Here is a 23,710-nt window from a genome sequence, read left to right on the forward strand (position 1 = left end):
CAACTTTCATTAGTTTTTCTTTGACAATCGTATCCGAGATATTGTTAACAGAATAATCTATCTAAAAGGGCTATCTGCTATTGGATAAATAAATGATAATAAACAAAGTCAGAGGAAATGATATTTTGTGAAAAAATACAGAATTAATGCTAATTTCAATCAAAAGTAGCAAGATTTGTTGATTGTTTACTTTTACACTTTTGAAACAGTAAATATTTTGCCATTTAAGAAAAAAGTATGATGTCAAGTGAAAATTCTTTCATTTTTTATATTCGATGACGTATATTTTTGTTTTCCATGACCAGGAATCTTTAGATAAGATATAGCGTCAGAAAAAAATTTCATCAGTTATGTTCTAGATGTTTGTAAGATTTAAAAAAAAATAAACACGAATTTAAAAGCAATCGCTGAAAACGTGAGTAATGAAAGAGTAATCGGAACGAGACGATGACAAGTTTCATAAACATTGCTGAGATTCAAGGGAATCAAATTACAAAAGCAGTCCATGAGTTCGTAAAATAAACATTGAATCAGATAATAGATTATGATAAAACAAATGAGAGTTAAGTATTTTAAACGATTTTCCACTACCATTTCTCAGATTGTCTTAAAGATTAGCAGGCCAAACAAATATCATCTTAAAGAATTTTCGTTTGTACTATATTTCTAAAAATTTATGAAATGTTATGAATCTTTTTGCGTCAGAAATTCTTTGCAAAACAAACTGCAAATTTAGATAAACATTTACAAATGGTACGGAAAGAATAAATTTATTTTTTAAAATGATTGTAAAATCTGTCTCGTTTGAATCTAAGTGGGCCAAAGATGCATTTTCATTTTTCAGTTATTAGGATATTTTAAATTATTCTAATAATTGGATTAAAAGCATATAATAATAGTATCTTTATTTTTCTATCAATTTCATATTCGCTTGTTGAAGGTTGAACTGAGAATACTATTAAAAGGTTTGTAAGGAATTAAAACAGAATACAATATTAATTCATATTACTTATTAATTACAATATTTTTCTTTAGTACTAGAACTACTGATGTTAAATATATACCTAGTTTTACCAAACCCTTTCAAATCGACGGTTTTTGATCGTCATGGCTTTCATTGTAACTTTTAGCTTAGTTTACGTAAATAAAAGAATATAATAAAAACATTTAATATAATAATTCATTAATTATTAATAAAAAAACCCAAGAAAAACAATTTGTATTTGCATTTAATAGGGTATCCAGTTACTTTTTATTAATAATTCAAATAATTCGGAATAAAATAGATCCCATTATAAAGGCTGCTGAACACTTTGGAACAATCAATATAATTTCATATAAAAAATGTAGTAATTCAAATTTTTCCAAGAAATGTCTGAAAGCGATGTATAAATGAATGTAAATACGTATTGATGTCCATCATTGCATAGATGATCCATAAAATATTATAAACTTTAAAATTGCTAAAACCGTCATTTTGGCGGGTCTTGCTATAAATAGGTATAGGTCAAACTGATTATGGAAGTTAAAATGGCTGAATTGAAGTTGAATAGAAATAAGAAATTGCTTCTAATATTTTATTAAAATTCGTCATAAAGTTTGAGAATAATACATAAATTATATCAAGATTAAATATGAAAATTGAAAGCCGTCAAAATGATGTCTTGGTAGTTCTATTGTTAAGAAAACTTCAAAATTAAATGCAGATTTTTTTTTTTCTGAAGTATATTTCTTAAACTTATTAGATCAAAATTTCATGCCATTATTTTCTTTTTCATTTTATCTCGCGTATTAGAATGAAGATTGATATTGAGACGGTTATGTTCGATATAATAATATAGCAAAAATATATATAAATAATAATTTTAATGCACTAGAAAACATTCCAGCATTTTATTTTACAAAAGTTTATTAAAATACAATACAGAATGATAGTATGGCACTTAAAAGAGTAATCACAAAATATATAAAAAATGAATATAATAAAAAAGTAAACATGCTAAATATAATGGGAATGATAGCAAAAAATATGAAAATAAATACATGAGAAGTGAATTTTTATGGCATGTGTAAATGGTTGGCTATGCCATGCAAGGAAATAATATACAGTTGTTTATTTAAAATACATCACTATCGTCTATTTATGCTTTTAAAAATGCAATTTCAAAAATGACTTTCGAATTAACTTCCAAAAATTTTATAGTATAGAAAGTTTTATTTTCTGTTTTCTGATTATTTAAATTATCTCGTAATTTTTATTTTTATTTAAAATTACACAAGAATAACTTATATGTTTCCATCTTTACTCTTTAAATAATTTTCATTTAGTTTTACTTATAAGAAGCCTTGTTATATTTAATAATTTCACTCATTTTAGTCTTGAAATAGAAATTCCTTCAAAGTTTAGAAGAAAGCTTTTTAACAATAAGCTCAGACATTAAAAGGACCAAAGCAAAAGGAACAATACAGAAATTGTTGGCAAAAAGGACTAGTGTTAATAGTAGCTGCTCAACATTAGAATACTATTGGCACAAAATATCGTAAGTTATCTCCACAATGTTGCTCAAAAATCTGAATGCTGTACAATATTGTAAAGGTATTGTAACAATATTGTTGGTCGGTTTATTGTAACAGGGAACATGCACAGAAATTTCATCAGGAGCTATTTCAATACAGATGAAGTGCAATCGTCAATACATATTTAGTCTAGATCGTTTGATAAGTCTTGGAAACACCGGTCCTTTGTTAACAAGAACTATACAAATAGTCATCACTACTTTCAACAATGAATAGGGCATAAATAATTAAGTCACACAGAAGTCCATTCTTTTCACAATCATTTCAACGATTGAGAAGCGATTCTTCTGTACTGAGGCTATTTAAATATTACTTGCTATCCAACTACTAAGAGGGCTACAAACAACATATTCGAATTCAATACTTCTTTTTAGAATAAATCATAATGGCGTTAAATTATAAACATTTTATTTCTATAAAATGCTTATATAATTTTTTTTCGTGAAATTTATATAGTTATCTAAACAATTGTCTGAACCAGTTCAGGTACTGATGCAAAAAATTGAATCAATTTTTCAACTTTATAAACCCTTATTGTTATTCAAATATAAAAAAAAAAATTAAAAACCAAGAATAATATGATTAATGAGAGTTTAAAATCTTGAACTGATTGTCCTCCACAACATCTATCATCCCAATTCTGGAGATTTGCAATCAGTACTGATCAAGAAGAAAGAATACTAAGGTTTTAATTTGATTAAAAGTTTAAGCTAAACAAAATTTTAAAAAATATTATTTGTATGCATAAAAACACATAATAAATTGCTTAGCTGCCATACAAATGCCAGTTGCTGGATGATAAATCTCATCCAACACACACATCACCCAACAGTAAAATATAGTTCGAAATAGTTTATTAAAATCTCATATGCTAGCTTGTCGTCTTCAATCCCACTATGGACTTTTGGTGGGGGCAATAGATCCTAGATCCTCTGGACTTCATTTAAGTGTTTCAGCTTTCATTTTTTGTTTCTTAGTAAAATCATCCATTTCATTAAGATGGATATGCTTGAGTCTCCAAAAGAAGTGGCTATTCTACTATATTCCTTCACCCAAGGAAATTAGAAAAAGGATACAAATACTGATACTTATTACCTGAATTTTTACATCAGAGGTAGAAATAGATATTGAAATTTCTATGTGCATGTGAGAAAGACTGATATACAAATTATCTAAAATGCGATTGATTGCCCGCAAGATCAATCATTCCTGTACATAGAAAAATATGTACATTTTTCAGACGAAATAAGAGTAAATTGTGCGGCAATGATTATCAGTAACTGTCTGAGCAATTATCCTTATCTGGAGTAATAATTGGGATAATCACTGTAGTCGTCACAGCGGGCGTTTTCAGCAATCCAGCTGAGATAAGGAGCAACTTTGGTGTACACGCCAGGATATTCTTTGTCTCCGCATTTGTATCCGAAAGACACAATGCCCACCTGCGTGTGTCTTCCATTTTCGACAGCGGTTAAAGGGCCTCCAGAATCACCCTGGAATTAAATAAAAACTGTATTTAGTGATTTTTTTTCAATAAAATGGAAAAAATTGTAGACAAAAAATGATGATCGCGTTACATAGAGCCGGGGAGAATTTCGAAAAGCTAATAAACTGAAAAAATACAGGGGTTTATGAAGGGCTAAATAGGTGCCTATTTTTATTGGAATACAATTGCTAATGCATTAATAAAAATATCAATAAAATTTCAATTTCAGATATTAAATTAAAATTCATTCGCATAAATAAATGCAGATGTAATGCTTGTTGAAATCGAGTGATTTTTTTTTACATAAGAATTATTTTTATAGTACCTTCTCCCAAAGATGCGAGATCTTATTGTGTCACTATCAGAATGATTTTTATTAAGAGGAAAAGTATGAGCCTTAATAAAGATTGGAATTTTTAGGGAGTTTATTTTTTGAAAGATTCTTTTTAATGAATAAAAGATCATTAATAAAATAAAAAATTCATTTCGCAAAGATTATTCAGTAAATTTTAATGCACTGTTTTAAAGATAAAAAAATCTGTACCATAAGTATTTGCCACTTATAATTTAAAAAACTGCAAAATGTATTTGACTTTTAGCGACCTTTATCCATGTGGGATCTCTAACCACTGTTTTAGACGATATATTTTGGAATGTATGGTTAGAGCTGTAGAACTTAGCATTGTGATTACACATTTTTACAACACATAGTGTAAAATGCTGGAAGTTATTTAATTTCCTAGTCTAAAAAGACTACGCCAGCTTAAAGGTGTTTACATATCAGACCAGACATAAATATAGACGTGGACACTTAAGAATGATTTTAAATTTTGATTTAGGATTCTAATGAACCAGATATCACTTTCGATAAAGGAACAATGGAAATAAACTATAAATTATATAATACAGAAATGAAACAATAAAAGATTAGTTTTCGTTTAGGGAAATTTATACCTGTATATGCGTTTCTAAATTTATAAGAGCCTGATATCGTACCTGGCAAGCATCTTTGCCTCCATTGGGATCTCCAGCGCACAGCATGTTGGAAGTGATTCCTCTGGGAAATCTGTTGGAGGCCACTCGGAAGTAAGACTCATTGCAGGACTTTCTGGGAACGATCGGAAACGAGGCTTCCCTCAGCACACGACTAGTCTTGCCACCTGAAATAAAGCAAGATTATTCATGGTTTTTTTAATATATATTAGTATTTTACTGGCAAAATATATGGCTAAAACGCGCAAACTTTCTGGCACATATTATAAATGTCTTGGATTTTCCTGTGCTTTATACTGAAAATAACGAATGAAATATGTGTTATATCGTACATATCTAAAGAATGTCCTAAAATTATGGAAAGATTTGAATTTGCTACCATTCGTGTAATAAAGTGTTGATAATCCCATTACAAAAAAAAACCATTTGACAGCTAATAGTTTAGGATTAATAAAAATGGAGCGTTACATGATAGAAGAACGTGTTAACGCAAGATTTGAATCAAATAAAAAACGCAGTTTTTTTATCTTTAAGTTGTTATATTTTTATGGAATCGTAAAGTACACAGGATAGTATTATGTATGGAATAACACATAGGGCAAATGGCTTCTACGACTTTGTTGGCCCATACGCACTTTTTCGCCGAAATTTTCCATGATCATTTTGCATAAATGTGACTGAATTTCGTTGATGCAGCGTTGAATTTCTTCCTTCAATGCACGCCTGCTTAAGGGCTTGTTGGCATAGAATTCTGATCTCAAATAACACCATAAAAAGAAATCCAATAGTGTTAAATCACACTATCTAGAGGGCCAATTCTCAAATTTTCGAACTGGGGCCGCTAGACTTTCATTATTTTTTTGAAATATACTTGAAGAATGAAAGCATATTGTTCTGCCGTGTAATTCAAATCTTGGGTTAATTTTGTGCACTCTAACATCAGCATTGCTCATTTTTTTAAAAATTTCTTGCTTTATTTTCTTATTTACCTTTTTTTATATCGGTGCAATTTCAGATGGAAGAATCGTGGAGAGTTTAGTTTATTCCAAAAAATTGTATCATGACCACAGAATTGTCAAATATTTTTTTAAAGACCAAATTGTTAATAGTTAGAAATAGATTCGATTTAAAATATTTCTGTCATAAATTTTATTTAAACGTTTAACTCAAAGTGACTGTCTTGGCAATTTCTGTTTACAGATATTAAAAAAGCTGACAGACCATTTATTGAGATCACGAAGTTAATTTTTATAACAATTCCATTCACGGTTGAGAAACACATTTTAAAAAGTTGTGATTCATATTATCTTATCTGGTTGCATTAATTACCAACAAAATATAGAGACGAAATGAGGGAAAAAATAGCATAAGTATCACTACGATTTGAAGGAAAACTTTAAGAAAAGTTGCATGCTTAATCTAGTACCCATCCTGTTATGTTCAACATTTTTTAACTTATTTATATCTATTGAAATTCATTTTAACTAATTCGAAATCACAGCTCCTATAAAATTTTATCGAAATTTCATTTGAAGCTGTATACGATTGCCGTCATATGAAAGCACTTATATACTGAAGTTTGTTATAATATTAAAAAGATCGTGTTTTTTTTTTGTACTACAAAATATACTTTTCCTCTGAAATTAGCCAAAGTATTTGATTTAAAGGTTTTAGAAAGGAGCTTCATTTATCAGATTTACATGTTCTTGTTCCCGGAACAATGTCAAGGTTCCTGTTCCTTATCAGAATTATAATTTCCGTTAAGCGGGTCGTGCATAACACAACAGCTTTTTATTCTTAAATGCAGTTGGCAATTTATCAGAAAAATTTTGAAATGCATTTTTTCTCCTTCTAGGCCAAGTGTCAATGAACCCGATACATCTTTCTAGTTATGGTATTATTTCTTAACTGAATTTGTAACAAATGGGTTATTAAAGAAAATACGTTTTATAATCTTAAAATATTATTTAGAAAGTGTTAGATATTTTAAGAATATTTTGAATTTTTAAGTATATTTTTTCCATTCGAATAATCAATGGTTATTTATATTTGGTTTCCACAAGTTCTTCATAAAAACAACTGGCTTTTTTAGCCTATATATATGTAAAATTGCAATCTAAATTGTATTAGTAATATAATTTATTAATGTATCATTTAATGATAATTAATCCTTTAGGTATAATTTTTTTATATATAAAATATATTATATATTAGGGTTATTATTTAAAGTTTCCATTTGTCTTTCATAATGGGACATTTTGAAAAATCTTGTGTGTAAAATTTATACTTTTTTTAAAAATTTGATTTTCTAATGTGTATTATTTCTAATAATTTAAATTTACTTTACATTTTTTTGAAATATGTTATAAGCTTATAATTGGATGACTATTTCAGACGTGTATCATCAACTAATAGGCCATTCTTCAAGTTAAATTTTGTATTTTTATTATATTAGAAGAATGCATTAACGCTAAGCAAGAAATATAAAAAGACATCCGAACAGATTTTTCGTCTTTCAATTTTATGAAGCACAATATTTAAAGTATGAGAATGAACTTTCTTGTATTAAAAAATATTTTTATTGAATTCTCTTTTCAAAAAAGGCTAGACAAATGCCTTTTTGTATTTTGATGAACCTTTTAGCTACACGAAATCCGGAAAAGAAGATTACATTTTTTGATTGTATATTTCTAGTATTTAAAATGTCATTTAATTCTTAACCGTTCCTTTTTTAAACTTCTAATGGATAATAGCTTGTCGTAAGCTCAACGAATAGATTTTACAGCTGGGAATAAGCAATAAAAATATTAGTGAATTAATAAATTATAAATACATTAATCAAATGTCCTCTAAGCCTTAAGTAGATATAAAAATATTTATGTGCTTTTTTTAAATGTCATAATTTAATGACTATTAAAATCAAAATCATAAGCTAATAATTTCAATAACTTCAAATATACAACTAGTTACACACTCTGGAAACTAGCTTTTGATTTTCGAATTTCTCGTTTTCCGAATGTTCCGAATGGTGTATGCACGCGCGGCTGTTTCTGGTTTCCAGTTAAGTATTTCTAAATTCTATTATAATAATTGTTATCCTAAATTTTTTCCCTCCAACTTTCATGTACCTTACAAATATTTTTGATAATTGTACCTCGTGAAGGCTACAAAACAAATTAAATGAAATGAAAGTACAGACAGCTTTGCAGAATATCAACAAATATCATATCTGCCGAGTACAATTTTAATTCTACTAGCATTAATTCAGTTAACTTAATTTGCCTTCGATTAACAGTGTTTTAATATCCACAGTGTCTCAATTAATTGATAAAAATCATTGGCGGCAATATTGGCGAAATTCTTTAATTTTATTTCTTATCAAAAATTTGTATTCTGTAACATGGAATAGCAAAATAGTTCTTATAAAATTCCCTTATGAGTACTTACCATAGGATTCGTCTCCCCAGCCCATGACGGTGACTGGTTTTCCCTCCAGATCTTCATCTTTCACGAGTGGCAATGATGGCGAAGGCAGGCAGACGGGCATTACATATTCGTTGAAGTCCACGGCTCGCTCCAACCTCAATAAAGCTATGTCATTGTAGTAGTACCGCTGCTGATAGTTAGGATGTCTCAGAACATACATCACCACGTACTCGGCCACTGCTTCTCTAGCTGTGTGGGTACCCAACATCACCACAAAGGAGGCAGACCTTTGGAAAAAAAAGTTCCATCATACATTTCGAACTACATTTAAAGAAGTCATATATCATTGCTATCTGATGCCTAATTTCAAACATTATATTCTAATTATCTTTCTTATTTTAATTACAAAGTTTATAATATGCATTAATCCTATGTCTTATATACTATTCAGGATGAAAAAGTATATTCATGTAATTGCTTGTTTTTTCATCCAGTAAAAATGCAACCTCCTCATCCCACCCCCACCCCCAAAAAAAGAAAATAAATTTTAATTTGCAATTTTAGCATATTATCTCGCTAAATTTTCTTTCCATTGTTGATGTTTATAAAATATAATTCTTATTTTCAAGTAGTTAAAAGTCGAAAAGTATCAAACAATCGTAATCCAATAAAGGTATTTATTCATGGCAAAGTGAAAATTATGGATATTAACTTAAATCTTCCGCTTCCCTTTCGTATTAGTATAAAAATTGTGCCTCTTTCAAAAGAGGAACACTCCCATTATTCTCTCCTTTTCCTCTATGAAGTCAGCCAATATCTTACAAGGCCATATGCCAATATATCGAGAGTAAGTCGTTAATAAAGCGCCATTTTTAAAAATGAAAACTAAATTGGTATATATTCTCAATTCCATGATGGCACCAAAGAACAAGTGTGAAACATGAGGTGATATTGAATTTTCAATAAATATTTGAATCATAGGATGCACTATTACAGCATTATTGGATACAGTTTTTTGCATTTGATGCAATTCAGGGCATAGAATAATACAATAAATAAAGCTAGTATCAAGATGATTAATTATTGTTGCGATAAATTGCACTTAATCTAATATAATTAACTAAGAAGACGAAATTCCCAATGGATGAAGGGCAATTTGATTTGATATCATGCTAGAATATTTCACACTGTTGCAAAACTGTCTTTGCAATTATCCTCGAAGCGACAACTATTGCTTTTTATCTTGTGATGCTATAGAATCAGAAGTAATTGTTAGAAAACCCCAAAAATCCGAGACAGAAGCAGCAAAATGTTTTTCGAAATCGGAAATGACATGGAAAATTCTATTTTTTTTAAGGTGCTGCAAGGTTTTATTTGGGAACTCCACACATGTAATGACATATTATCATTTTTTAAGAAAGTACAATAAATGTCTGGGCTTCCAGAAAACTCGATCAAGGCCATGGGAATAACCACTTGTGGGTTTGGCTCTACTGATTATCCACAATAAGAAAAAAATCGATGACAGTTCCAAAAAAACAGTAAAATTATGTGGATTTCGTAATATGATACTAGGGTAGTTGTTACTCCCAGATGAAGAGCCATGAAAACTATATACCAGATGCATCACAAACAATGCGTGATAAGGTTATTACTGTATTAATAATTATAAAGCATTTAATGATTATAAAGCAGACCCAAATAATAACAGTATAGAGAGCCTAATTCCCACAAAAAATTTAACTAATCATTATATTCAACGAAAAATGATGTTAATGATGATGCAATAATAATGTACTGATGTAATACTTATAACGTTAATATAGCTACTGTACTTCGAAATGTGCAATAATATTATGTACCATAAGAATTATACATCAGTGCTTTATAATCGTTGATAAGATAATAGCTTGAGTAGCAAATAATGACTATAGTATAGGAACTAAATTTTAGAAAATGATTAATAAAACATCATTATATTCAATGCTTTATATGCTTGTAATGACTCATATGATAAGGCTAAGATGGCTCTTGTACTTCACAATGCATATAAAGCAATAAGCATACGTTTAAAAATCATTTTTAAATTTCAGTAATATTGTATTAGTCTTAATTTTCCTTAATATCTTGTATATCAATTTATTTAGCATTCTTTAGGATTATAAGATCTATATATGCTTTATCTGTCAGAAGAGTTGAATGTTGTCTAGATCTGCCGGTAAAAAATGTTGTATATACGTACCATAATTATGTAGATGTTGAGATTTGCTCGTGAACAAATAAATTTATCTGAATAATCTAATGAATTACAGCTCCAATTTATAATGTTCTTTTACCTGTTCTCATAAACTATTAGAAAGAATAGCTTATTAAACACAATTATTTGCAGTGTGAAGAGACGTATATCCGTCAGGCAAATTAAATATAATTTAACATGTTCCTTTGCCAAGGTAGATTGTATCATTTCAAGTATTACAGATGAGAAACTGCACTCATTTCTATAAAACTTCCAGGTACGATGTTAATAATAAATCTTGCTTCATCTTTGAAAAGGCGATGCCACTTTTTCAAAATAGCTCTATTTGGAATTCAAATGTATGGTGGGTCACGGATATGTATATTAATTTAGCATAAGAGTCACTATTCGGTTTACAGCGTCCTGTAATTCTGTGATTCATTTCTATGAGATTCCTGTTAATATGCCGTAATCAATTATATGTCGAATATTATCTTGATTAGAATACGTAGGATTGTAATTCTGGTTTAAAGCCTTTTGGTAAATTTTGATTGTAACAGCAATTACATCCTTTGTCTTTTGAAATTTTAAGTATTGTATTTAAGCAAATGTTGCATTTAATTCGAAATAAAAACTGTTTCTTTTGCCTGTTCCAACTAATGGTGGTTATCAATATTTTTTTCTTCCGATTTGTGTTGCTGTAAGTAATTCTCCAGCATTTATCTCAGTACCTGGGAGACCAAGCTTGCTCGGCAATCCCCACCTCCTTTTTTGTAAAATTATAAATAATATCCTATCCTATGGCTCATTTAAAGTTATAAGTGAAATCTAATTGAACTGCTAACGTGACATCGAACATGAGAAAAATGCATGGGAGTCCGAAGCCCCAACCACTACTCCATCTCTGATACGCTTATGCAGATCATGTAGAGCCACATGCCAATATTTAGTTATAAAAAATGTTTTTTGTGCGTTTTTTTTTAAGGAAAGACACTTAAATAGATAAACTCAAAAATCAAAACCTTACCTAAATATAAAATTTGATCCAGATCATTAGAGCCGTTTCCGAGATACACAAAATTATATAATATATATAAGAATAGCTTATTTAAAGTTAAAAGATTCGTCGTTCATTCCAATGTTAACAGTTTTTAATGCATTTTGATTATTATTTTTATTTAATAATTTAACTTTTACTAAATCATGTGTATTATTGTGAGATAATACATAGAACATTTTTCGTTTCAATAATTATACTTGATCCTTATGCGTAATTAAAGTTAATCTGAGTTGTTTTAGTGTGGTTGGATTTCCCACTTGTCCAGTTTCCTTTAGTGAAACATATCCATATTCCACCCTTCCCGAAATATTACGCACCCTTAAAGTAGGTGTTGGGTTACAAGAGTAATTGCATCAACCACCTTTTCCACCCTAGAACTGTCATTTGTTAACAGACTGACGGAAATCTTAATCATTGTAATTCCATCCAGATAAAGTGTGGAACATTCTAGCTCCCTTTTCCGCAATGTCGAAACAAAAACTTCACACATTTTTTCGGAAATAAAGAGCGGAAGAAAGTCGCCAGAGATATTGCGGTTGAGAACAACTTACCTGAGATCATCTGGTGTGAAGACATGCGCTGCGGTCAGCACGAAATTTCTGTTGATAAGAGAACCGGCGCTCAAGAACCTGTTGCCACCGGATTCAGACACTCGATACAAAGCAGCCTGCACGAAACAAAAGTACTTGTTTACTCATTGCTTTCCCGAAATAAATAAATTGCTTGTCAGCGCGAAATAACATGACACTGAAATAAACAGATTCTTAAGAAAACATAAGCTACGAAAACCACCATTACAGGTGGAGGCCTTCTTGAAATTATATAAGGTTGATCTTTTCCTTGGCTTTGTTCATTGAAATCTTGACTCACTACATGATGTAGTGACAGTTCTAAACATGCTTTTGTTTTCATTACAAAACCGATGCTGGGTTATACCAAAATCTTCTCTAACCTTGGTATTTAACACAATTAACTATTGCGAGGTTCTTTAGGTTGTCTTATTATCTTCCTAAACACGCAACTTTGATCGAAAACAGTCTTTGTACCAGGCTAAAATCAAGTGGGGAAGAATTTTTTAACCCATTTCGAGCTCCTGCAAATCCGTTTGTGAGGAACTCTCATCTGTTGTTTTTATATACTGTATTACGAAAACAAAGAATAAAATTATTAATCAGAATAATTGTTGAGTTGTTGTTCTTTATATATATATATATATATATATATATAATGTAGTTTATTCTCTTTGTAGAAGGATTGGTGATTGCATGACTAAATCTGTAGTAGAGTACTTATAACACGAGAATATAGTTTTTGTTGTTAACATGTATTAAAATTTTAACTATGTGGTGCATGTACAGCTGGATATTTAGAAGAAATCTATGATATAAACTTCATTAACAACATTTAAATATAATTAACTGTAATAAAAAAAGCTAGAATCAAATTTTAATGAACGAAGGTATGCATCAGTAATTGTATGCTTAAAATGTCAACAATTAGATATAAAACCTCGATGCAAACTGTTAGATTAGCTACTTTCGATATTGTCCCATATTTTGGTAAGTAAGAAAAAAAAATGCCGACTCAAAATAGTCTTCATACAGAAACATTTATAAACTTAAGTCACAGTTTCTTTATTCTTCTTGGCTTTTTAATGAAGTAATAAATAAGAACGAGTACGTATGTAACTGTACGCAGACCGATTATTCACAGAATAATATTATATTTGTGCAAACGCTTAGAATGCATCTAGTTAATTCGGATAAAATACATTAAAATTTGGATTAACGAATCTTTACATATCATGAAAGATGAAAATAATTTCAGCGACAAATTGCGCAACATTTTTAATAATACGATAAAAAGATAAATTCTGCCTTCAATTACTTTTTGAAATATTCCAAATGAGGTTGCAAACCTATTGAAGCTGCAAATTTAATTGGTTTTAAGTTAAAATAATTCTTGCATGCTTAATTTTTTTTTTTAACCATAAACTACAAGTAAAGTGATGTAAACTACAATTAAAATAAAAAAAAATATGCTTGAAACAGTAGGAGAATTAGGAAAAAGACCAGGAAATTACAAACTGAGTTATATAACGAAAAATTAAACATACATTTTTCACTTTAGTTACATTCTTGCTAAACAGCTTGAAATTAAAGCGTTCAGAAAGTCAAACTTCTATATAGAAAAACATTGCATTGCTTTTTACGTGAAATTTCTAGTCTTTAGTTTTTCAAGTGATGTTTTTCTGAAACTTTGCACCCACTTTTTAATTTTACGACATTTATACACGCGCGCAAACTAATCCAACAAAACAAGTAAGGTTAGGGCCAGTGTTTTCAATAGCAATAAAAACAACGATAAAGATTCCATGTGTCAAGGTGAATTTAAATTTCCATAATACGTCATTCGATGCCGATAAGTACTATTCAGCACATTTTTCACTTATCGTTCAGCCAATGCAAATATTTTTGAAGCAATTATCTTTGATATATGAAGCCGAATACATTTAGAAATGATCATCAATTGTGGTTTACACTAATAGGTCATAAATAGTGGCAAATATTTTCAAGATCATTAATTTCAGCGCTGTATGTGACTGAAAAAACAGGATGAGCACTTACCATCCATGGCCAAGAGAACGGATCAACTTCTTTGCCACCAACAATTCTCTGGAAAGGTGACCGGTTTCTTCCTGCTTCTGAGCCATCTGAAAAATCGCATTCAAATAAATCGTTTTAATATACCTATTATATTATTTTTTAATCTTAAATGCGCATCTTAGTAATTTTTATTATATAACTATCACTTTTAAAAATAAACGATGGTTATTTTGGAACCGATATGCACTTCTGTAAGATGATGAAACAATCTCATTACACATTCCAAAGTTCCAAGTCACAACCAAAGTGAGAATATTTGATGCACGATGGCATTATTAACTGCCATTAACTGTTGCACCATAGGCATTATTAACTGCCATTGTACATAAGAAAATCAATGTAATTTCCCTCGTCATTCGATATCGAAACAAGAAATTGTGTCGAGTCCATGATAACCGGTTAAAATTAGTTTAAATAGTGCTATTTTATCACATGCACGATATTGAATTATATCTGTGAATTACCATACAAAAGAATTTCATGCATTTGGTAACTAAAAATTAAAATTTTCAATTTGACATCTTCAAATGTTCATTCATTTGAAATCAATAAAAATATCCAACACTCAAGAATTTTATAATTTAATATATGTCAAGCTATGGTCAGTACAGTGGATCCCTAAAGCATTCGTACAGTTGCGAATTTTTTATGAAATATTAAATTAATATTTCTAAATTGAAATTTTTTATATATAACTTTTTTTAACAAAATTTCATTACATATTTTAAGAATACACACACACAAAAAAAACTGCTTTTTATAATTGAATTTCCGAGAAAAAAAAAGTTAAGTTACAAATGTTTCCTTGTCATACTTTAAAGAAATCAACACTTATTAATGAATATTGTGATGTTTTAGTAAATTAGTACTTAGTAGGGTATCCTGAAGCATTTACAATAACTTATAAACATTTGGGCATAGATTGTATTAGTGTGTGTGTTGTTTTTGGCAGCAATGTTCCATCTTTCTTAAATCAATTCGGTTTTTAATTCCATTTTTTATGAATGTTGTTTATGATTCTAATTTTAAAATTATATCTCAATATATTAAATTGATTTAAATCTGGCGACTGCGACGGTTGCCAATGTGCCGAAATGGTTTACCACTACTATGAAGAAAAATAATCACTTTCTGAACGCTGTTTGCTGTTTCTTTATGACATTGAACCATTTTAAAATAATAACATAGAAGAATCAACAAATATTAAACTCAAACAATTTTGAAGATGTCAGCAAAACGAAAAAAGGTGACAGACGATAATTTTTGTCATGAATTCATCCGAAAATATTTTGATATATGATCACCTTCAGGAATGTGTTTTATCTTTGCTTTCTTGTGCTTTCATTTTCATTAAAATATATAATAGAATAAATTAAAATGAAATCAATTTATTTTTTCAAAATTTTATGATGCGAAAAAATGCTGGACTTCGCATTCAAGTTCGTTCTATGGCACTTTATCTCCATATTTTAAAAGTGTACGGACACTTTTGGAGCTATCGAATGTTTTCGCGACACGCAGTATAGGTTTTAGATATAAAGAAATTATCTCAGTAATAAGCTGTTTTATAGATATTTTCATTTATTTTGCATCATTTAAAAGAATTAATATACATTTTTTTAATGTCTACTTTTTCCTAAATCCTAAATCTATGGATTTTACCTTTCAATCTAATTAGCATAAATCTGAATTAAGAATGTTCCATGGATTACCAGATATTAATTTTATTATGCAGATTTTAAAAGAGTTAAATATTTAATAAAATAAATGAATAAATATTTTCAGTCCATACAAAAAGGTTCCATGAATATATTTATTTGGATTTTGGTCCTAAAGTGTCATAATAAACAATATATTATCCTACCTATAATTAACATCTTATTTTTATATTTACTACAGAAATTCCATAAATTTAAACAAATTTTACTCTTTAATATTTAGCAAAAGCTTTTAAATAAAATTGTGTCCAAAAGAAATTTTTCCCATATTAATATTAATAATATTGTTTTAAAATACTTAGAAACGAATGTGAAGCATCAGTAAATTTACCTGTATATACAAATTCTTCAGAACTCGATTGTCGCTTTGAGCGACGAGAAGCTCCTCTATTTGTGACTCGAATTCCGCATCCTAGGGAAAAAATGTTTCTATGAAATATATAACATTTAAAAACAATCTACTACTACTTTATTAAATAAAATGATAACATAAGGGGAAAATATAGATACTTCGTAATCTTTTTATATTTCCAAAATGAAAAAAGAATTTGATTGATTTTCCATAAAATGAAAAAAAAATTATTCTAATTAATTTTTGTAAACCTATAAAATATTCGAAATTCAGCAAATATTTAAACATTCCAAATTCCATTTCTTCTTACTATCCATTTTTAGTACAGAGAAAGGTATTTTCTTTCAAATTTTGTACTTTAATTGAACCCTATTTTCCGATTTTTCAATTTGGTACATTCTTAATTTAGGTAAAGAAAAACTTAGGATAAATTCAAAAGTCGAGACTATGCAATCGAATTCGAGAAAGTAGCCACTTATTCTTTGATACTTAGAATACCAAGAATTATGTGCATTGTCAAAGAAATGGTGCATAATTGAGCATTTTTCATAAAAAAAATTATTTTTCAAGAAATATTTTTTACATAAATCTAATTAATAATTTTTGAAATAAACTTCCAATATAAAATATTTTCTCATTTTTAAATTCCGAAAGATAGTTTGTCTAATTTGGTGTACACTCGAGTTATTTTTTGTTATCCTACTCTAATAACTGAAACTGTCGGACTAATTTAGAATTCAGATTTTTATAGCTTATCTCACATTTTGAAAAATCCCAAGCGACTAATCCAAGAAATCGATGAAAATTATTCTCTAGTTAAAAATTAGTTCAAGAGGTATTTATCTGAAATCGTCTGCGAAATAATTCATCATTTTGGATTCACGAAAGAAATTTTTTCTTTTATAGATTTATTTTAACTCAAAAAAAATATTTTTTTTTTATTATGGAATTTTAGCATATGCTTTTACAAATACATCATGAACACATTGGAATTCGTATCATTTGAGTGATTTCGTTTTTGTGATTATATAAAATTCTTTTAAGTATAATGCAAATATTCTGTCTCTTTTTTTTAAGCTTGATAGAAATTTTGGAATATCAATTAATTGGAGTTAAATAAATGAATAAATAATTATAATGACACTCATTTAAATAGATAAAAGTCTATTTTGATATTAAGTTGCCATTTCTCAAATATTATGGTCGTATAACATTAAATGAAAGTTGTTCATTGTGCTTTTTCTTTCAATATCGTAATTTTTATATCAAAGAAATTAATTCACATTAAAATATTCAGGGGGAAAATTAATTCACTTAGACGAATATCGAAGATTTTATGGGTAATTTAAATTTCAGCCTTCTTATCAAAATGTGCAAGGAGAATTTGCCAGTACACAGAAATTCTAAAAAGATATTATGATTCTTAAAATTTAATCATGTCAAATTCTTAAATCATCTCTTTAAAATTATTTTATTCATTTATAATATCATATAGATCATTTTAAAAGGACTTTTTCTTTTTGGTTTTAATAATTTTTTTAATCCATTTTAAATTAATTATCGATTAAACTAAAAATTCGCGAATTTGAAAAAGATTAAATTTAACTCTAAATTCATGATGGTACAGCAGACAATAATAACTCTTCAATCAATTATCATAAAATTTTGAAGTTTCCATGAATTAAAACGCTTACATTTCTTTATCTAGTGTTAATAATAAATGTTATGGTAGAAATTTATTAAACAATAATTTAAGTAAATAAGAAACAAAGCAAGCAGCTGTTTAGTTTTTATTATGTGATTAGATTAAAAATATTTCTAATAGTTAATTCATAATTCAAAATAATTTTAATTAATGTTAGAGGAATTATTTTTCTCCAAGTTATAATTTTAATTCTTTTTATTGAAAAAATTATTTTTAGAATATTTAAATTTGTTGCAATACATTGCTTATACATTCAGTTTAACTTGGATGTAAAAAAACAAAAACAAAAAATACTTACTTTGAGAATTAACATCTGGCAATGGTGTCGTTCTCGAATTTTTCTTGGTGGTAGATCGTGTACCAACAGATGGTATTCTTGAAGAGCTTCTGGACTTTTCTATATTTTCGAAAGATACTCCCCAAGGCTTCTGTGTGCTAACTGTAGAACGTGTAAATGATGACTTGGGAGTTGTTAATCGATTGTTTATAGTTTGTTTGCTTGTATAGACTGCAGTAGGCTTTGATATTAATTTCGTCGTTGATGAAGTTCTTGTGGATTTTTTTGTTGTCGATTTACTAGTTGTAGGAACATTTGGACGAAATTTGGTACTTTTTTTCTCAGTGTTTGATGAGGAATCCCAATTCCAGGATTCTTTCGTAGGTTTCACCCATGTATTGACTGTACTGCGGGTGTTATTACTTTTTTGAAAACTAGCTGTTGCTCTCCAAGATTGTGCCGTTGATTTCGTCCTAGGCTTTGAAGTAGTACTTATTTCACGAGTTTTGGTACTTCCATACGAATCTGAAGAATAATTCCAATCATGAACCGATTTAGTGGATTTTGTCCATGAATGTGCCACAGGAGTACTGACTGTATCTCTTGAATTCGGAACTTTATCCCGTGTTTCAGTCACTGGTCTTACCCAAGAACTGGCAGTTGTCCTGATTTCCCATTTGTTAGTGGTTTTACTCGATGTGTGATCTCTGTTCCAAGATGGCTTCGTAGATGACCATCTAGAAGAAGGAGTTGGCTTAACAATCCAATTCTTTGTTGTCTTTTTAGTGCTGTGAATATTGTGATTGTAATCCCATGATTTGTCCCATGAATTTTCTGGGGCAGTGTCATAATCTGTTTCAGAAGGATACTTGTTTCGAAGTTCAGCTGAAACAGGATTAAGCCAGTTAACCTCGGTTATTCGACTGAATGGACCTGAAGTAGAACCTTTGCTCCAAACGTACGGTTTGTATGCATTGTTGGAGGCAACGTTATTGCGGGAATCTTCATAAGAATGTTTTGGAGAATAAGCATGAGACTTCCCCCAATTAACTATCTTTTCGTTTTGTTTATATTCGGCCACAGTATTTTGAGAAGACGAATTTTCCTTTTCATTTCGTTCAGCAATAGCTTCAACACTAATCCAATCAGGAGTCGTTGATATACTTATAAACCTTGAATCTTTTGTGCTTTCAATAAGGCGCTCTATAAAATGTGATGTAGTTGCTTCTGATTTTTCAGTAAATTTTATACTTTCATTCTTTGGAAACCTAATGCAACATATCCACGGTCCTCCACTGCGTCTAGAACAAACTGTTGGCTCTTTGAGTGCTGTTTCATTTTCGGGGCACTTCCAAGCTTGCAAGCATTGGCCATCTACGCAGTCTTTTAGCTTTTCTTTTTGTGGGGGCAGAGATTCTAAATCCGCTAATTTTGACCAACTCCACCTGGGAAGAGATTCTAAAGAAACGTATGAAGAAAATTAATTTGTAGATCTTCAATTAAAAAGTATACAACATGTGTTTAAATTAGAAATTAATTATAAAGTATTTTCTAATACAAATAATAAAAATTTAAAATACAAAATAATAAACTGGGAATATTTCTATTGAACTTTTCACAACATTACTATGAGAACAAAATAATTTACTTTTCAAATGATCTACTTAGGATATTTTAAAATATATGCATAGATTTTTTTTTTTTTTGGATAAAAACAGCTGCTTTATAGAAATTCTATTGACATTCCATAAAGTTTTTAAATAGTTTGTTGCATAACTAAAATGTTATGAAAATCTTAAAAATCTTTAAATCTTTTATCTTTAAAATATTAAAACCTTTCAAATATTTTAATCTTCTTTTGCGCATTTATTTATGTGAAGATAATTGCAATACTTTCCCATTTATCTGGTTTTCCTTCAACTTAAAAGTTATTTTTTATATTAATCTAATAACAAAAAATAAAATGAAATATTATAATTCGAAATTATTAATAAATCTTTAACATACATATTATTAAAGACAGCATTTTTTTTTAGCATAGCAATATATCTAGGAAGTCCTGGTATAAAAATAATGTAAATATTTTTATTCTGATATTCATATAAAATATATATAAAAATTTATAAACATATAAAATATATTTTCGGTCATCTGTTCGAAAAAACAATCATAAATGTAAACTTTCTTAATTTTTTTAAAATTCAATAATAATTTCTAAATTTTCTTTAATGACTCAATAAATGCAATTCTTTTATACTTTTCAAAAATGATAACTTTAAAAAACTATTATATGAAATTATGCAATTGGAAAATAACTAAGATTTATTTTACCTGTTTGGTATAAAAGTGCACCACACAGAAACAGAGCAAATAAATATGAATTCATATTACTTGACAAGCTGAAAAAAATATTTTATGGTTTATTTTAAATAATTAATTTAAAAATCATTGAAAATTTTATTCTGTAATAATAAATATATAAATGTAGATCTCAGATTAGCTTATCTATAATGTCGTAGTTTTATTAAAATATTCTTACGTCAAAACAACATACATAAAAAGAAATTTTGATGCATCAATTTGAACCATTAAAATTTAGAAATTTTGTTTACCATACACAATAATCATAAATCTCTTACATAATTTGAAAGCAAATGTAGTTTCAATTAGTTGTCGATTTGTTGTGAAAAATCTTAAGTTATCACTTGCTAAATAAATTACAAAGCTTAAACAAATAAAAAAAATATTTAAAAAAATGTTACAGCTAATTTGTAGTAAAAATATTTATATATTCTTAGTAAATTTGTGGAATGAAACGTTGAATTCTAATTAATAGTAAACAAAAGATGAAATTGCTATAAAAGTATTGATATTACATATCTGTTTATAATAAATTGCTTTCCGTAAAACTGCTTTTGTGAAACGTTGAAATTGATATTTTATTCTCTGAAATCAATAATTCCTCTAGCAAGGAGTGAAACATTGATTGTGTCAAAGAAATATCAAATAACGCATTTCAGTATTTCAATTCATTATTTTTTTTATTAAAAACTATTATACAAACAATCTCTTTTAGATAAACTAAATGCTATTGGTTAGTTTTGGAAGGAAATAATATTTAATACTTTTTTTACACATAGAGCTTAAAAATGTATAATTGCGTTAATTTATATTATAATTACTTTCATTATTCAGAGTTACAGTAATGTAAAAATAAATTTAAACTAAGTTTCGATATTTTGAAATTCTTTTAAAATTCTCTTGATTTTTAATAATTTAAATATCGCATAGTTTTTTGGGGGGGGTTTGGTCTAAATTTTAAAAAATAAGATAGTACATTGTGCTAAATGGGATACTACTTTTAATATAATTAGTTTAATAAATTATAATTTCTTTTTTGAAATTTAAGCATTTATTATTGTGTTAATTTTTAATAACATTCAAATCTTAACTTTTTGAAATATGAAACGAAAATACAATTTTTATAATTCTTTAAATAAAATCAACACCTCAAAACTGTGTTATGTCAAATGATTAACGCAATAATAGATTTACAAAAAAAAAAATCTTTTTGAACTTATATTTTGACATTTTTTTATCATCTTAAATTGTGCGTTTTATTTGAACCTCAGTTTTAAGTCATAAAAATCACAAAATTTAAACAGTTATAAATATTTGCTCTTATTTTATTTATAATTAAATACTAAAATAAGTATTAAGTATTAGTAAAAACTGTAAAGTATTAGTAATTTTTTAACTATCTTTTAAGGAAAAAGTTTAATGCAAATTTATAAAGAAACTATATTGTGTAACGATATGTTTTTAAAGGTAATAAATTATTAAGAGATGCCCAGATCGTGATTCAAAGGAAACAGAAGTTGTTTATTAATTGGAAAATCTCGTTCAAAATGCAAATTTTTTTTCTCTAATTAATATGTGGACGGAAAATTATGACTTTATATTTCCTGCAGATGAAAAAAACTAAGATTTCAATGTTTGATTATTTTTTCAAAATTGTCTTTCTAGGCATATATGAGAAATTAATATAATTTGACGAAATATTGATCAATAATAGGTTAAAAGAAGTTTAATGCAATTATATGTTGTATGAAATTTAATTAAAAAATTAGTTAGGTATTATTAAATTCCTGGCAGTTTTCTTATTTATTTAAAAGTCACAATTTTTGGAGTCAATTTTTTTATGGCAACGTATAATTTAAAGGATTAAATCTGCTTCACCGAATTCGAATTATATGTAAAGCATATTTTTTCATCTTTAATGCTAAAAGTATAAAAATGTATTTGAATAAAAAATTGAAAAGTCTTGAAATGTTTTAATTTTGAATATTCTATTTAAGATATTTAGTACTTTTTAAATTCTTGAAAAATATTTAGTATTTTTTTTTTCTTTTCTATTTTAAAACTTTTTGGGGAAAATATTTTTTAATTTATTTTATTTTCTGCACATTTTACTAATTTCATTACGATGATTTTAAAAATATCAACGTTTATTAATTATATTTTATTCAATTTTTGCGAAAATAAATCACTAACAGAAAATTCCATGCAAATTTGTTTCTCGCCAAGATTATTTTTCTCCAAGGTATCTGCTTGAAATAAAACACATTTAAAGCATAATTCTATAGTGTTAAAGTTGCCATCATTTTATTGGTTTTTTTACGGTACTGATAAAAACTGATTCAAATTTTAATATCCGTATGAAAGGCACTAAATTAAACTCACCTAAATTGATTCACCTGCTATAACTGAAATCTCGTAACGATGCTTTTTCCTTAAACTTGCCAATCTCTTTTTGAGTCGAGAATCGAGAGCAAAACAAACCCGTTACGTGGTGAGATCTAGATATAGAGTCTGATGACAGTGTTGGAGATTATTTATATATATATGTAATGTTTTTAGTGCCTTGTTTTTTTTCGCTGCACCTCGTTGCGTAAGCAGTGAGGACGTCACGACGATCCACGGAAACAGCGCGTCAACCTTTTTCTTCGAGAATTCCTGCTAGCTTCGAGGCAGCGGAAGTTCAAGGACTCAATTATCCCAGTAACCACAGAATGTCCCCAGAAATTTACTCTTTCCACCGGAAATCGGGTCCTCACCCGTCAATATTTCATTCGCCCGTCAACTCACGCCATTGGGCAGATAAAAAGAAGGTGGTCAGGTTTGATTTTACACACATATACAAAAGAAAATGGT

General features: G+C 28.3%; 1 protein-coding gene across 1 annotated transcript; it reads right to left on the bottom strand.

The window, feature by feature from the left end:
• Positions 1-1,942: 1,942 nt before the first annotated feature.
• LOC129971236 (serine proteinase stubble-like) lies at positions 1,943-23,373 on the bottom strand. The gene is made up of 9 exons (XM_056084828.1): positions 23,240-23,373; positions 20,828-20,895; positions 18,518-19,954; positions 16,494-16,574; positions 14,406-14,491; positions 12,330-12,445; positions 8,504-8,769; positions 5,060-5,223; positions 1,943-4,070 (listed from the first exon to the last, which is right to left on the bottom strand). The coding sequence occupies exons 2-9, from the start codon at positions 20,880-20,882 to the stop codon at positions 3,876-3,878; spliced, it is 2,400 nt and encodes a 799-aa protein (XP_055940803.1). The 5' UTR covers positions 20,883-20,895; positions 23,240-23,373; the 3' UTR covers positions 1,943-3,875.
• Positions 23,374-23,710: the final 337 nt, after the last annotated feature.

This window comes from Argiope bruennichi, chromosome 6 (assembly GCF_947563725.1).
Source record: "Argiope bruennichi chromosome 6, qqArgBrue1.1, whole genome shotgun sequence".
Classification (NCBI taxonomy): Eukaryota; Metazoa; Arthropoda; class Arachnida; order Araneae; family Araneidae; genus Argiope; species Argiope bruennichi.